At 39.7% G+C, this 16,882-nt stretch overlaps 1 protein-coding gene across 4 annotated transcripts in view; it reads left to right on the forward strand.

Moving 5' to 3' along the window:
• LOC104154078 (ceramide glucosyltransferase-like) overlaps window positions 1-16,882 on the forward strand; it is a 65,843-nt gene that overhangs the window by 26,951 nt on the left and 22,010 nt on the right. For all 4 annotated transcript variants that reach the window (XR_011137488.1, XM_009690290.2, XM_068925808.1 and 1 more), the window contains exons 2-8: window positions 933-1,074; window positions 8,285-8,387; window positions 9,361-9,462; window positions 9,853-9,965; window positions 15,511-15,689; window positions 16,095-16,181; window positions 16,662-16,851. Coding sequence is in view for 3 of the 4 variants with exons in the window: in XM_009690290.2 (XP_009688585.2) it covers window positions 933-1,074; window positions 8,285-8,387; window positions 9,361-9,462; window positions 9,853-9,965; window positions 15,511-15,689; window positions 16,095-16,181; window positions 16,662-16,851 (916 nt within the window). In the remaining variant the exon portion in view is untranslated. The remainder of the gene's footprint in view (window positions 1-932; window positions 1,075-8,284; window positions 8,388-9,360; window positions 9,463-9,852; window positions 9,966-15,510; window positions 15,690-16,094; window positions 16,182-16,661; window positions 16,852-16,882) is intronic.

Genomic DNA, 16,882 nt, shown 5'->3' on the forward strand with positions numbered 1-16,882 from the left:
CCTGGGTCAAGAAATGATCATCAATCCTCTGCAGGAACCTCTTTGACTGTTTGTGCCTAGCTGTGCTGTCTTCCCAGCAGATGTCAGGGTGGTTCAAGTCTCCCATGAGAACCAGGGCCTGTGATCGGGAGGCTACTTCCAGCTGTCTGTAGAAGGCCTCATCGATGACTTCCTCCTGGTCAGGTGGCCTGTAGTAAACCCCCACCACAGTGTCACCCATGTTACCCTGCCCTTTAATCCTTACCCATAGGCTCTCAACTTGCTCTTCATCCACCCCGAGGCAGAGCTCCATACATTCTAGCTGCTCCCTCACATAAAGAGCAACTCCACCACCTCTAAATAAAAAATAATCTAAAAAATAAAAAAATAATAATCTAAAAAAATAAAACAATCTAAAAAATAAAAAATAATCTAAAAATAATCTAACACTTCAGCCTCCATTAGTTATTCATGTATTCATTCTGATATGCTTTGATCATCACTTTTAATTTGGACTCTGACACATTTTTAAAAGGTTAAAAGTAAATTCAAATGTATATTTGTTGTACTTGGACTCCTTTTTTTCTTTTAACATTTTCCTCTTAATGCGTGAAAGACTCATGGAAATAGGAGGAATGAACTGTCAAATGCACAGTCTTTCAAGATATTGTTATGAGCTTTGAAGAAGCTTGTGCCTTTTTATTAGGTAATTTAGTTTTGAGAGAGAATTTGAAATCAGCTAACCTGGGTAAAATTCTAAGGGTTTCAGGCAAGGTTTCTGACGCATCAACTATCAGGTATAAAAATAACTATCACTTCTGCAAACAAAACTAACATACTTGCAATAATTTAAAAAATTTCAGACTTTGTTACCAGTTTGACTATTACTTCTTCAATGAAATTCTTTTTTCATCTTATTTTTCATATGTGGTATATGCTGTTTCTCCTTGCAGACGCCTCTACCTCAATAAGAAAGCAATAGACAAACAACTATATAGCAAGCCTCCTGGTGTTTCACTTCTAAAGCCATTAAAAGGTGTGGATCCTAATCTGATCAACAATTTGGAAACCTTCTTTGAGCTGGATTATCCCAAAGTATGTACACTATTTACAATCCTTTTTTTCTTCTCTCTTCCTCTCCTGAAACTGCATTAGCAGCCTGTGCTAAAACTGCTAAATTTGGTTAACTGTGAAATGTTCTTCCTTCCACAACAAATGTGTAGTTATATGTTCCAAACAATGTTATTTCATCTTTTTTAAAAAGCTATATGTAAGGGACATGACCAAGGCCTATGGACAGAAGATACTCTAAATTTCTTTGGAGTTTTTTTGTTTTATATTCCAGTGTTGTCTCTAGTATATAGTATAATGAAATCTATATAACTAAAATATAAAAGTAGTATAAATTACTTCTAAGTTTCTCCTGTTTTGAGAGACCAGTCCATCTCCCACAACTTAATAAATGTTTGTATCATCTTCCCTAGAAGAGAACACTTACTGATAACCTAATTAAATTTATTGGTGGTTCTTGCTGAGTGGTCTTCTAATAAAGTTGTTAATACTGAGGATAGTTTCTGAACACTTATTTTCCAACATTAATAAGGACCTAACGTAAGCTTATACTTGCTCTTGAACACTGTTTGGCTTTGTAATATGAGTGATGAGGGTGTCAGATGCTGTCCTTGCTCTAAGGAGCTTACAGTTTAAAGGTGGAATCTGCAAATGCTCACTGCATTGGCCAGTGCTTGGAGCATGCTATTCTGGAGATAAAGAGGGACTGTGATTTCTCCTTCAAGCCCCCAAAGTTTTAAAACTTGATTAACTTTTTAATTCTTTTGAAGATCCTTTCAGATACTATTACTTCAGTTCCAAAAGGGCCAAAGTTGCATGAAATCTATATAGTGAGTTTTCATCAGGTATTCTGAGTGCTTTAAACTCATTAGTAAATGCATAGTGGGGAGGGGAAAAACAACAACATTTGCAACTGTTTAAAGATGGGTAGTTTTTCTATAACAAAGTCAGTTTGGGGTATTTTGAAGAGCTTGAGGCATGCAGATGTGAGTCCTTTTGGCTCAACTAATGTACTATAAAAATCTAGTGTTGCCAAGGTATGTTTAATGAGCATTTGAGACATGATGTCTGTGCTAATATTGCAGGCAATACAAAGAAGCCTTAACCATATCTTATAATCTTGCAGTGGATGACTATTATGACATCAAAACCTTATGTAACTTTTAGGACTAAAGCATTTACCTACAAAAAGAAGGTTCCTTGTTTATGAAACTTCAGAAAAACAGTTATGCTGAATCTTTCCCTATGAAAGACAGTTCTGGCCCTTACTTCTAATAACTTATACTTAAGAATGGCAAACTTGAAATGATGCTACTCTGCACAGTCAGATCTGGACTTAAAATGGTAGAAATATTATTAATAATTGCAACACAAAAACTAGAACAGTGTTGCTCAACATCCAGATTTTAGCTGCCTGTGGGGAAAAGTGATTACGAAAAAGTATTCTCAAATTCATCCTAATAAAGCTAAGCCTCTAAAAGGATGCAAACAAGTATTTCATCTCTTCTACAATACCCTGTATTTAAATAAATAAATACATAAATAAAATTTGCTTCTGCATCAAATGTAAATCATGATTCTAAATCGAGACACTTATACTCAATAGCGGTATTGATGGATAGTTTTTATCTGCTGTGCATGTTGAAACTTAAGTAGAACCCTTTCTACTCTTCTTACGGCTTAACCTGACTGGAATGAAACTTATGTAGATAAGCCTCTACATTATCTCCGTGTTTAGTCAAACACTTTAAAGCTTTAAGCTCCTTTATGTTGCTATTTCATGCAAATTAGGTTTATTGTGAAATAGTTTTTTTCTCTTTTTGAATATCAGGAATGTCAGAGCTTTTCATTATCTCTGGTTGAATCTTTCAGAGAATATGGAAATGTGCACTGAGAACTTCTTTCAACTCTGGATTGAAGATTGATTTTTGAATTGTTAGCAAAAATATCTATTATTTTAAATATTTAATTTGGGTTAGTAATAAAAGTTTTAAATGTATTTACTAGAAATGCACTCATTTTCTCAGTTTGTTTTAATACCCCTGATGTTTATGCTGTCAGGATTAATCTGCAATACTGGAAAGACCTTTTTTCTTAATGAGTGTCTTAATTTTTTTTAACCTTTTTAGTTCTATTTTCCAGGGGAGTACAAAAATAAATCTTTCCAGAATATGTTAAGACTGCTAGATAAATCTTTGGGTAGTAGTGGGTTTTTGTCTCTAACAATGCTAACTTCTCTTCAAAGAATGTAGTTTATTCAAATAAATGTCTTCTATTACTGTATTAAATAGTTCTTACAGGACAAGTATATATTATGTATTACATCAGAAATTGTTTGTCTTAATCCAGTTCACAGGAAGCTTTCAAATTCAAGATTTTTTTTTTGAAAATTTCTGAAAATAAAGTTCAGCTGAGTGGTATAAGGGGGTGAGGGAGAATAAGACATCTGTATGTGTTGTTAGTTATGACTTCATTTGGAATTGGTGAATCTCATGTCAGATAGTAATATAATTTGTTAGTGGAACTGAATTTTTAACTCTTGGTCTGTAAAAATGGCTTCAAGTTATTTTGGTCTGAAATCTAAACTTCATGAGTATTATTAGAGCTCCGTCCCAAAAAATTACTCCAACAATTGAGCAATTTTAATGGGGAGAAGGGAAGACTATATCAAGTGAGGAAAAATTGAAGGAATCTGTGGCTAATGCAGAACCAAAAACACTGATTTCCAAGATTTGGAATGCTCTCTTAAAATCACAGAACAATTTAGGATGGAAGGGACCTCTGGAGATCTCTAGCCCAAACTCCTGCTCAAAACAGTCAGCTACATCAGGTTGCTCAGGGCCATTTCCAGCTGAGGTGGGAATATCTCCAAAGATGGAGATCTCACACCCTCTCTGTGCACAGATCCCACACCCCTGTGCCAGCGTTTGACCACCTTCACAGGGAAAAATTTTCTCCTTATATCTAGTCGGGATTTGCCATGTTCCAACTTGTGTCCACTGCCTCTCATCCTATCACTGTGCACCTCCAAGAAGTCTGGTTCAGTCTTTACACCCTCCCATTAGGTAGTTATAGTCAGCAATAAGATTTCCCCTTTGCCTTCTCTTCTTAAGGCTGAGTAAACCCAGCTCTCTCAACCTCTCCTCATATGTTGTGTACTCCAACCCTCGATCATGTAGGTGGCCTCTGCTGGACTCGCTCCAGTGTGTCCATGTCTTTCTTGTACTGGGGAGCCCAAAACTGCACACAGTACTCTAGATGCAGTTTCACAAGTGCTGAGTAGAGAGGAAGAATCATTTCCCTCACCCTGCTAGCTCCACTCTTGCTAATACAGCCCAGGATGGCATTGGCCTTCTTTGCTGCAAGGGTATACTACTGACTTACGTTCAACTTCTTGTCTACCAGAACCCCCAGGTCCTTTTCTGCAAAGCTGCTTTCTAGCAGCTTGGGGGTTATTCCATCCCCAAATCAGGACTTCACATTTGCCTTTGAGGTTCCTGTCAGCCTATTTTTCCAGCCTGTCAAGGTACCTTTGAATAGCAGCCCTATCCTCCAGTGTATCAAGCACTCCTCCAAATTTGATACTGTCCACAAACTTGCCAAAAGTGCACTCTGTCCCATCATCCAGATACTTAATTAAGACATTAAACAGTATCAGCACCATTATCTACTCCAGAGATGCACCACTAATAAATAGCCCCCAGTTGGACTTTATACTGCTGATCACAACTCTTGTCCAGCCAATTTTCCACCCACCTTATCATCCACCTATCCAATCCATACCTTACTAATTTGGCTATAAGGATACTATGGGAGACCGTGTCAAAGGTCTTGCTAATGTCCAGCTAAACAACATTCACTACTCTTCCCTTGTCCATACAGCCAGTATCTAATCATTGAAAGTTATCACGTTGACCAGGCATGATTTGCCTTTGGTAAATCCATGCTGGCTGTTTCCAATCACCTTCTTGTCCTTCATGTGCTGGGAAATGGCTTCTAGTAGGATTTGCTCCATAACCTTCCCAGGGACTGAGGTGAGGCTGACTAGCTTGTAGTTTCCTGGATCTTCCTTCTTGCCCTTCTTGAAGATGGGTGTGAGATCTGCCTTTTTCCAGTCACCAGGAACCTCCCCGATTGCCATGACCTTTCAAAGACGATAGGCAGCGGCCTTGCAATGTCAATGCCTAGTTCCCTCAGCACCCTTGGGTGCATCCCATCTGGTCCTGTAGACTTGTGTACGTCCAATTGGCTTAAACTCTCTCTAACTTGGTTTTCCTCTACTGTAGGTACTGCTTCACTCCCCCAGACTCCTCTAGTAGACTTAGGGACCTGGGAGGCCTGAGGGCCAATCCTACTGGATAAAACCAAGGCAAAAAAGTCATTGAGTACCATGGCCATTTTCATGTCCCTTGTCACTAGGTTCCCTGTTCCACTGAGTGATGGGCCCACATTTTCCTTAGGCTTTCTTTTGCTGCCAATGTACTTAAGCCCTTCTTCTTGCCCTTTGCATCCCTCGCTAGTTCTAACTCCAGCTGATCTTCAGCTTTCCTAACTCAATCCCTGCATGCTTGGGAAATGTCTCTATATTACTCCCAGGGAGCCCATCCCTGCTTCCACCTCTGTACTTCCTTTTTGCATTTGAATTTAGTCAGGAGTTCCCTGCTCATCCATGCTGGCTTTCTGCCACACCTGCTCAACTTCCTGCATGTTGGAATGGGCCATTCTTGTGCTCTGAGGAGGTTGTCCTTGAAGATCACCCAGTTCTCCTGAGCCTCTTTGTCCTCCAGGGCAGTCTCCCATGGTATTCTACCAAGCAGATCCCTGAACAAGCTGAAATCATCTCTCCTGAAGTTCAGGGTTGTCACTTTAGTGCCATGAGTACCAGACCTATGATCATTAAGCTTCTTCCAGTTGCCTAAAGAAGGCTTCATCTAATCACCCTTGATCAGGTGATCTGTAGCAAATACCCAGCATGATGGGATTACCCATGTTGGTGGACTCCTAACTCTTCCTGTTTCTTTCCCATGCTGTGTGCCTTTGTGGACCCCCAGTCGTGCTGCTTTCACAGGGGAAGTGCAAGAGCCTTCCCCATCGTGCTGTCCCCTGGACACTTCCTTACTGTTCCCTCCCCCTGCCCCGTGCCTTGAAATTTTGGTAACCCTTCCCTGGCATACTTAGTTTAAAGCCCTCCTCACTAGGTTAGGAAGCCTGTTGGTGAAGGTGCTCTTGCCCCACTTCGTCAGATAGATCCCACCTCTTCCCAGCAGTCCTTGTTACTCAAAGAGGGTCCTGTGCTTGTAGAAGCCAAAGCCCTGCCTGCAACACCAGCCACGCAGCCAGGTGTTGACCTGCTGGACGCGCTCACTCCTACCAAAGCCTTTCATTGGCAGGATTGAGAACACTGCCTGGGCCCCCATGCCCTTCACTCTCAGCCCCAGAGCCCTGTAGTTGCTCTTGATACTCAGAGTCACCCCTGGCAATATCACTGGTGCTCACGTGGATGAGCAGCAAGGGGTAATTGTCTGAGGGCCAGACAAGCCTTGGCAGTCTCTCCTCAATGTCTCATACGCGAGCAACAAACCTCCTAAGACATCAAGTCAGTTTGGGAGATGAGTTTCTCTGTCTCCCGTAGGAGGAGACTCCAACCACTATCACCCACCCTTTCCTCTTCATGCAAGCACTTGGTTCAGGATCAGCTGGCTCTGATGACTCCCCTGACAGAGCTTGTTCCTCCTCACCTGATTCCAGGGCACTATATCTGTTCTGTAACTGCAGGTCTGCAGGCAGAGAAGGAGTTTTCTTCCTGCTGCCAGAAGTCACAAGTTTCCAGCCTCTCCCATCTTGGGAGTTTCCATCCACTGCTCTTTTGAGGTTAGTCTCTACCTATCCCTCCTTCCTTGCATCACAGGGCTCAGGATCTTGCCTTTGCAGGGTCTGTGCAAAGACCTGTGCAAATCTCCTATTTGCTTTTCCTGATGCTACACAGTCTGTTCATCTCCTCCCACAGCTCCTTCACCTGGGACTCAATACCTCAACCAGAGCACACCTCCCACAGGTGAGACCACAGTCACCCCCTCAGTCCCAGCTGCAGGGATAAGCACCAGGCACTCTCTGCAGCCCAAGACCTGGACAGCAGCATCTTCTCTCTAGGGCTCCACCTGGGTGAAGGCCTCTGATGCGCCAAGGCTAGTTGCTCTAGCTGGTGCTATATTCACAAATATTAAGTTATGAATGCTTCTTAAAATACCATATTTCCTCACCCACTACCTGTAGCTAATTTGTAATAAGCATTCAGCTTAATTCCTGAAACAGCCTCGGTTCTCCTATTCCTTTATCTCTTGCTCATCTCTTACTGATATTCTCTCTCCCTGAGGAGAATGCATATACATCATTATATGAGGCACATATTCTGAGCTTAGATGTATAATATAATTTGGTGCATATCCTTGCTAGTCTCAAAGGGATGTTTTCCAACTCTGCTCTGTGTATGCATCTATGAAGTACAGAAAAGGATGATCTAGTTCAGGGAGATGCAGGCAGGTAGACAGTAAAGTTCACATGAACATCATTTGGAGTCCTGTCTTAAGGCTATGAGAAGAATCCTATCCATGTGAATTCCTTTTTTTGAATCTGTCTTGTTTTGTCATGCAAGCATTTGGAATATGACAAGTTCTACTGGATTGAAGATTGAAGTCCACCACAGTTTTTGCGAATTGCATTTTGAGAGTTGAAAGATGTATATATTTTTCCCCTGAAAGGTGAGATATAGTTGTCTAAGCATCTGGGCTTTTTTGTTTGCCATACATCGTAATGCTTTTGAAAATTTGCACCCTCATTCCTTTAATATTTCGTGTATTGCAGTTTAATTGAAAATAAACTTATATTTAAGATGTAGATCTGTATACAAAAATGGAAGTACGAATGAAACTTTCAGCTTCTCTGTATCAGGATGCTTTGTTTCATGCATAAAACAAACATTTTCCAATAACTGGAAAATTAATGTTCCTTCAATAACAAAGAGTTTTTCAGGACAAAGAGTCTTGGTGCTTTCCAGAAGTACTTGGTTATATATTTTAAGCAAAATTATTCTTTACTGATAATGATAATAGATCTAAAACAAAGCCAATAATTTTCTTTTTTTCTGTAACCATGCCTTTTATTTTCACTTTATTAGACTGTAAATGTTTAGTTTTAAACCATATTTGTGTATAATTTATTTATTGATTTTAAATAGTATGAAGTACTGCTCTGTGTACAAGATCATGATGATCCAGCTATTGAAGTGTGCAAAAAGCTCCTTGGCAAATACCCAAATGTTGATGCTAGACTGTTCATAGGTGAGTAGTGAATTGTGGAATGCTTACTTATAAAATGGTTTTACAGGGTCCATCAGTTACATATGCAGTATTCTAAAATGGATAGCCATTTTGGTCTGCAGATGCTGGTTTTCTAGGTTGATTGTCTGATAGATGTGATGAAGAGAGTAAGTTGGCATTTTTGGATCTGTGACATGAGTTTAAAAAGAAAAAAAACCCTTAAGGAAGAATTCATGCAAAGAACATTTGCCAGTCCTTCAATCCTGACTTGTTCCTTCTAAATCTGGAATACTGCAGTTTGAATTAGATCCTGTCTTAGTGATGAACTGAATATCTAGAAAGTGACTTAGAGTTGTGGCTGTATTTGAGCTTGATTTGCTGCAACAGTCCTCTTTCTCTGAGCTTATAGGCTATAGAACAGTTCTTATCCAATTTATATATAGCTTTAGAGGAGGGAACAAATATTTGGTGCCCAGAATCTATATTTCTTCTCCCTGATTGATTCTGAACAAAGCTGAGTGATATCTGGCAGTCAGTCAGTAGCAAAAGGACATGTCTCATTTTATTCTACTCCTTTCCTTTTCCCCTTCTTCCTCCAGACACAAAAAAATATTACCCAAAACCATAATTGCATAATCAGTTGAACTATCAAATATAGAGGTAGAGAATGCTTACCTTGCAGAATGTAGTTACAAGCTTTTAAGCTCTAATGGCCTTTTAATTACATTAACCTTGCTATGCTACTGTTTTGAGGAATCTCTTTGTTTTGTTTTTTTTCTGTACAAAATCTTTGTATCATTGTAGTAAATTCTATAATAATTAAGTGGAAGAATATTTTCCGTTAAAATCTTCTTTTTCACAAAGGGAAGCAGATTTTTCAGAACTGAAAGGTATTAAATGTATGTTAGCAATGTGCATACTTAAATATTTGGAACATAGAATCTAAATTCTAAAAATTTATGCATTATTTGTGTATGATGTTTTCAATTTTAAGGTGGTAAGAAGGTTGGTATTAACCCCAAGATTAATAACTTAATGCCAGGATATGAAGCTGCCAAATATGATCTCATATGGATTTGTGATAGTGGAATCAGAGGTAAGTGTGTGATGTAACATGCTGAATGTTATGTTGCTTTCTTTTTAAGTAAGAAATTACTACATTCTTACTACCTGCAGAGAAGCAGTTCTTGAAGGACTGAGAATGGAAACAAAAATGAAAGCAAACAATCTTTTAAAAATACTTTTGTGAAATACTTACATCTTAAACTTGAGATTATAAACAATCTGACTTTAAAAAATTATACTGTTTTAAATCTGCAAGCTGTTGACCAGACTGCCAACATATTTTTTTTTACTGAAATAATGACACCAAAATGTTCACACTCTATATTAGAAGTAGACTGTGAAGCTCAGTATTTTTATATAGTGACCTTCTACTACTAATAAAATGGTTTAATGAACTGTCATTTTTGCATTTGTCATTTAGTAATACCAGACACGCTGACAGATATGGCCAATCAGATGACTGAAAAAGTAGGCTTGGTCCATGGATTGCCTTATGTAGCAGACAGACAGGGTTTTGCTGCTACTCTTGAACAGGTGAGTGTAATGTTGTCTGTACTTTCTTTGCAACATATTTCTGATTTGTAAAATGCACCATACAATTTTTATTCTTTCAAGGGATGTAAAGTGATTCAAGTGATTTTCATTTCAGCTGCAGTTGTGAACTTCAAACTAGCTAGGTGAAATTTTAAATGCTATAAAATGCTATAAAAGCTCTCCTCATAGGGCTCCAGCCCCCTGACCATCTTGGTAGCCCTCCACTGGACTTGCTCCAGTTTATCGATGTTTATCTTGTACTGGAGGGCCCAACACTGGGTGCAGTATTCTAGATGTGGTCTAACGAGTACTGAGTAGAGGGGGATAATCATGCCCCTTGATCTACTGGCTACACTCCTGTTGATAGAACTTGGGATGCTGTTGGCCTTCTCTGCTTCCAGGGCACACTGCTAGCTCATGTTCAGCTTGCTGTCTACCAAGACCCCCAGGGCCTTTTCAGCAGAGCTGCTCCCCAGCCAGTCAATGCCCAGCCTGTATTGTTGCCAGGGGTTCTTCCTTCCCAGGTGCAGGACTTGGCATTTGTCCTTGTTGTATTTCATGAGGTTCCTGTTGGCCCGTTCCTCCAGCATGTTGAGGACCCTCTGGATGGCAGCCCTGTCCTTGAGCATGTTGACTGATCCCTTCGATTTGGTGTCATCTGCAAACTTGATGAGAGTGTGCTCTGTTGCCTCCTCCAGGTTACTGATTAAGATGTTAAACAATCATCCAACCAATTTTCTATCCATCTAGTTGTCCACCCATGCAAACTGTAACATCCTAACTTGGATACAAGAATACTGTAGAAGACAGTTTTAAAAGCCTTGCTGAAGTTGAGGGAAATGACATCCACTGCTCTCCCTTCATCCACAAATCCAGTCATTTTATCATAGAAAGCAATCAGGTTGGTCAGGCATGATTTACCCTCAGTAAATCCATGCTGACTGTTCCCAATGACCTCCTCCTTCATGTGCCCAGAAAGGTGTTCCAAGAGGACTTGCTGCATAATTTTCCCAGGGACTGAAGTGAGGCTGACCAGCCTGTAGTTCCCCAGAATGTCTTTCTTGCCCTTTCTTAAAATGGGTGCAGTGTTTGCCTTTCTCCAGTTGTCAGGGACCTCCCCTGATCTCCACAACCTTTCAAAGATGATAGAGAATGGCCTTTCTATGATGTCAGTCAGTTCTCTCAGCACCCTTGGAAGCAGCCCATCTGGTCCCATGGACTTATATGGGTTGAGTTCTCTCAAGCAATCTCTAACTTGATCCTCATTCGCTGCTGGTAGTTTTCCTCTTGTTTGAACCCTTTCTCTAAGCACAGAGGCCTCCTTGTTGGTGGAGACTGAGGCCAAGAAGGCATTGAGTACCTCAGCCTTATCTGTGTCCACTGTCACTAGATCACCTGCTCCATTCAGCAATGGGTCCCCATTTTCCTTGTTCAGCCTTTTACTATTAATGTAGTGGTAGAAGGTCTTCTTGTTGCCCTTGATGTCCCTTGCAAGTCTCAGCTCCAGTTGAGCTTTGGCTTTCCTGACACCATCCCTTCATGCCAAGGCAATGTTTCTAAATTCCTCCTTTGTAGTCTGTCCCTGCTTCCACCTCCTGTATGCTGCCTTGTTTCATTGGAGCTCTGCCAAGAGTTTCTTGCTTAGCCAAGTCAGTCTCCTGATATGTCTACTTGTTTTCCTGAGTATCAGGATGGCTCATTCTTGTGCTTGGAGGAGGCTGTCTTTAAAGACCTGCCAGCTTTCCTGAGTTTCTTTGCCCTTTGGGCTGCCTCCCACAGGATCCCACCTATCCGTTTCCTGAATAAGCCAAAATCTGCTCTCCTGAAGTCCAGGGTCTGTTGTGTGCTACTCTCCTTCCTCACTCCCCTCAGGATCTTGAGCTCCCCTATTTCATGGTCACTACAGCCAAGGCTGCCATTGATTACCACATCCCCAACCAGTTCTTCCTTGTTTGTGAGTAGCAGATCCAGCTGTGCGTCGCCCTTGGTTGGCCCATCCAATACCTGTACCAAGAAGTATTCTTTGACACCCTCCAGAGATCTTCTTGACTGTTTGCATCCCGCCATGTTGCCCTTCCAGCAGATGTTAGGGATGTTCAAGTCTCCCTTGAGAACTAGGGTCTATGATCCGGAGAATTCCTTGAGTTTTTTAAATAAGGCTTCATCCACTTCCTCATCCTGATCGGGTGATCTGTAACAAACTCCCACCACAAGGTCACCTTTCCTGGCCTCTCCTCTGATCCTGGCCCACAAGCTCTCAACCAGGCTGTCATCTGTCCCATATAAGAACTTATATCTGTGCTGCTCCTTCACATAGAGCCCCCCCCATTTTCCTTGCCTATCTTTCCTGAAGAGCTTGTATCCATCCATTGCAGCACTCCAGTCATATGAGCTGTCCCACCATGTCTCAGTTATTCCAATGATGTCACAGCGTTTCTCAGGCTGCGTGCATTTGTGTACATACATTTGAGGAGGGTGTCGCTTTGCCCTGTTTTATCCTGAGGGCTCTCTTGTTCCCCTAACCCTACACCCTTTGCTTTCTATCCCTGTCCACTCTTTCCTCACTTAACTGTGGGTTGTAATCTCCCTCCCCTGTTGTTCCTAGTTTAAAGCTCTCCTCACCAGGTTGGCCAGCCTGTTGGCAAAGATGTTCTTGTCCCACTTTGTCAGGTGGATCCTATTTCTCTCTAGCAGTCCTTGATTCTCAGAGGGGGGGTCCCTGTGGTCATAAAAGCCAAAGCCCTGTCTTATGATATCAGCTGCATAACCAGGTGTTGACCTGCAGGATCCATCTGCTCCTCCCCAAACCTTTCTCCTTCACCAGCAGGACTGAGGAGAACACCACCCAGGCCCCCATATGCCCTTCACCCTCACCCCCATAGCTGTGTAGTCATTCTTGATGCATTCAAGGTCTCCCCGGGCAGTATCATGGGTGTCCATATGGATGAGCAGCAAGGGGTAATAGTTTGAGGGCCCAATGAGCCTCCCCTAATCCATAACCTTTAGGTTACGGATTTTATTTTAAAGCTTATGAAAACTGTTAAGGAAACTTTTTAGCACTTAAAGACAAAAAGGACCATTAAATCTATTTTGACCTTTGTATAAGAACATAAACATTTCCATAATATGTCAGATGCAAGTCCAACTGGCCCTGTATTCTATTTCCTACAGGGGTTAGAAGTAGGAGCCTTTGGGAAGAATAGGAGATGGGCAAGCATATATGATACTTTCCCCCTATAATACTTTCCCTGTTTCTAGCTATTTTCAGCTCAGACTTCCTGAGCTGGATGCAGTTATGTATATTTGCTAATCCTAAATAGATCTCTCTTCCATGAACGTGTCCACTCTCCTTGAGCCCATGCAAACTTTGAGCATCCACAATATCCTCTGGGAAGAAGTTTCACAGATCTATTATTTGTTACATGAACTGCCTCCTCTTGTTTGTTCTTAACCTAGCTCTTCCTAGCATTTCATGCCTTCTAACTCTTGTATTGGAAGAGACCATGAAGAGTTGATTCCTATCCAACCTCCTCATGCCATTCCTCATATCATTTGTTCTGTTCTCCCTCCCCTCCTTCATCCTCATTGAGTTCTCTTTTTTATAGACTGAAGAGGTTGAATTTACTTAGTTGTTCCCAGAGTATTGAATTTCACCCAAGTGCCTTTTATATTGAGCCAGTACCAAGGTACAAATAAGGCATTTCAGCCCTAAGGCTAACTATTCTGTGCCAAAGGCAGAAAATGGGAAGATAAGTGCAATGAAAATCAGTACTTTTAGCATGGAGAGAAAGCTTCTTCTGTGGTTTTGTAAAGCAGGAAATCTTTTGAATTAATTTCTTGTGGAACAGAAGAGCAAAGTACTTAATTCTAGTTAACAATTAACGGATCTGCAACTGCTGCTCCTTTATTCATGCAATAGCTGTTTGCTCTAGATCCAGTGTATTGCAGGATCAGCAGGCCTTTTCTTGGATGGCTCAGTAGTTTAACAGGACCAGTGTGAAAGCTATATAGTAAAAAAGGGCAATGAAAGCCTCTAGCTCCCAGTCCCAACTGTCCCTTTGCAGGACACTCCTGGACTTAAGTTGGTGAATCTTGTAAAAGAACTCACTCACAGCCTGAACTCTGTCTTTGATAGGTATTTCTGCTTGCAAATACACTAAGTAAACAAATTTTCACATCTTCTATATAGCTTTATAGTAAGTATCTGAGAACAAGGAAACAGTAGCTGAATCACTGAGTATAAGAGGAAGATAGCATGTCTGTGTTAGCTGCCATCAAACACTACACTAGTGTAGTGACTAATAAGTTACTTAAAGTGTTTGCAAGAAATAAATGCATATTATTACAAATAACCTTGATTACTTTAAACACCACATTAAATATGGTAGCTAAATTTCTATCTTAATATATGCAGTCAACATACAGTTGGCTGTGACTTTGCAAATTCATAATTTGACTCTATTAGATTTCTTGATACATGGCTAACAAACTCAAGATGTAATTTATAAAATGTTTAGCAGTTATAGGATTCCAAAATGTGTTCTTAGGGACAAATTTCCAGTTTTAATGCTAACAAATAATGTTCTCTCTTTGGTAACTTTGTCCCTCTTTCAGTTAGCAAAGTATACATGATTAGAAAATTTAGGCTGAATAATTGGCTCTTCATAAACTCTTGAATTCTTGCACTTGTCCACTGGCTGCAGAATTTCTGGAGTGTGTGTGTGTGTATGTTTGTGAGTGTGTGTGACTACATTCACATGAGCACAGGTAGCCATAGGTATCAAGTGATACAAGCCCTACTGGTTTTGCTGCTTGTTATTTTGAGTCAGATTTGGTTAAAATATTCTGAAGTTATCCTTGCTAAAATCAATACATTGTAACATTCTCATTGAGGACAAATGAAATAAAAAACCCTTATGTTTTTTAGGTGAAGAGATTGTTGAGATGCTCATGAGATGTTCTTATGTGTTCTACAACAATACTATAGTTTAATTCAGTTTAATACTATAGTTTAATTAATGCTATAATTAAATTCAGTAGTTTAGAAAAAATTACAAATGCAGGAACCCTTTTGAAAGTTTGTATCAGTCCTCTGAATTTTTGGACTATATACTCTCCCTTATTTCCATTGAGTTTACCCAATTGAATGTTAAGCTATAGCAATAAATGGTTGATACTGTTAATGTAAAAGTAAACATTAGTTTGCTGAATTCTATATAATAGACAAATCATTCACTTTCTCCAATTTTAAAGTAGGGGAAAATTTTGAAGTAGCTAAAGCCGTCTTCTAAAAATAAAATGCTCTTACCAAAATACGTTTTTTTGTAATAGGTAGGTAGAAGGGATCCAAAGCTAACATGGTAGCCAAAAAAAAGATTGGTTGTAAAAGTCTCTCCAAATATGACATTATAGTTGGCCACTTTCCTGTAGCTTTTTTTTTCCTCAAATCTTTTAGAGAAATATTTATACAAAGCCATAAGTGGAGTAGTATTTGCACAAATACCTATAGAGCTTTAAAAGCCTAACTTACCATCTTGTTTTGTAGGTTTATTTTGGCACTTCCCATCCAAGGTCATATATTTCAGCTAATGTAACTGGCTTCAAATGTGTAACGGGAATGTCTTGCTTGATGAGAAAGGATGTTTTGGACCAAGCTGGAGGACTGATAGCTTTTGCACAGTATATTGCTGAAGATTATTTTATGGCCAAAGCTATAGCTGACCGGTAAGATAACTCTGGAGTAGGCTTCTTCCTTTAAGGACAGGTTTTTAATCCCATTTAAAAAAATGTACAGTATACTGTAAATTTAATTATTCAATTTAGCTTCACATGTATGTAGCAAACATGCTTGTAACGTGTCCTACATGAATATATCCTTTGAACAATAATTAAACCACCAATTATCAATGTCAGTGCTTTGTTTAAAAAAAAAAGTTTTCTGAGAACTTAGAGAAAATATTATTCGAGCTTTGAAGAAGTATTCATATAATTTGTTTATATGTATTGTAATATCATGGCATATATGCCAAGGAAGCTATTCAAGCCTAATAACATCCTTAGACATTTGTACTGAAATTAGTCTTTACATCTATTATTTGGAGGTTATTTATCATGTAAATTCTTTTTCAGGGGCTGGAAACTTGCGATGGCCACACAAGTTGCCATGCAAAACTCTGGTTCATATTCTATTTCTCAATTTCAGTCCAGAATGATCAGGTAAAATTTAAATTTTTCCTCTCCCCCTCCCCCCATCACCTGCTTCCGATGTGAATAAATATGAGAGAGAATACTTTTTCCAAGCTAACTTGATCTAATGTCCAGACTGCTGAAGTAGCGATGGACATCTTGATGCACCTTTCTTGTTGGAGTTCTTTGTAACTTGAGTTGAGAGGGAAGCACACATTGAATAGCTTTTATTAGAGCCAAGACTAATGTATGAGTAAATAATATTACTTAAAAAAAAACACTTTAGTACCTTTTCCATGTTGTGTGCAGTATCATAGAAAGAATAATTCATTGCAGTATTTTATTTGACGGTGTGAATTAAATAACAGATTAATGTTTTCTTGAAAAAAAACCTGATGGCTCTAAACCTTTTGAGGTGGGGGAGTGAGGACAAAAAAAAAAGTGATATATGTAACCAAAGTTGATCTGTTCTTTAAAACAACACTGGTTTTGGTGATTTTTTTTCCATAGATGGGCTAAGCTGCGAATTAACATGTTGCCTGCTACAATAATTTGTGAGCCAATCTCAGAGTGCTTTGTTGCCAGTCTAATTATTGGATGGGCAGCTCATCATGTTTTCAGATGGGATATAATGGTATTTTTCATGTGTCACTGTTTGGCATGGTTTATATTTGACTACATTCAACTAAGAGGTGTTCAGGTATGTAGCTCTATTTTGTCTTAAAGTTACG

Source organism: Struthio camelus, chromosome W, assembly GCF_040807025.1.
Source record: "Struthio camelus isolate bStrCam1 chromosome W, bStrCam1.hap1, whole genome shotgun sequence".
NCBI classification, from domain to species: Eukaryota; Metazoa; Chordata; class Aves; order Struthioniformes; family Struthionidae; genus Struthio; species Struthio camelus.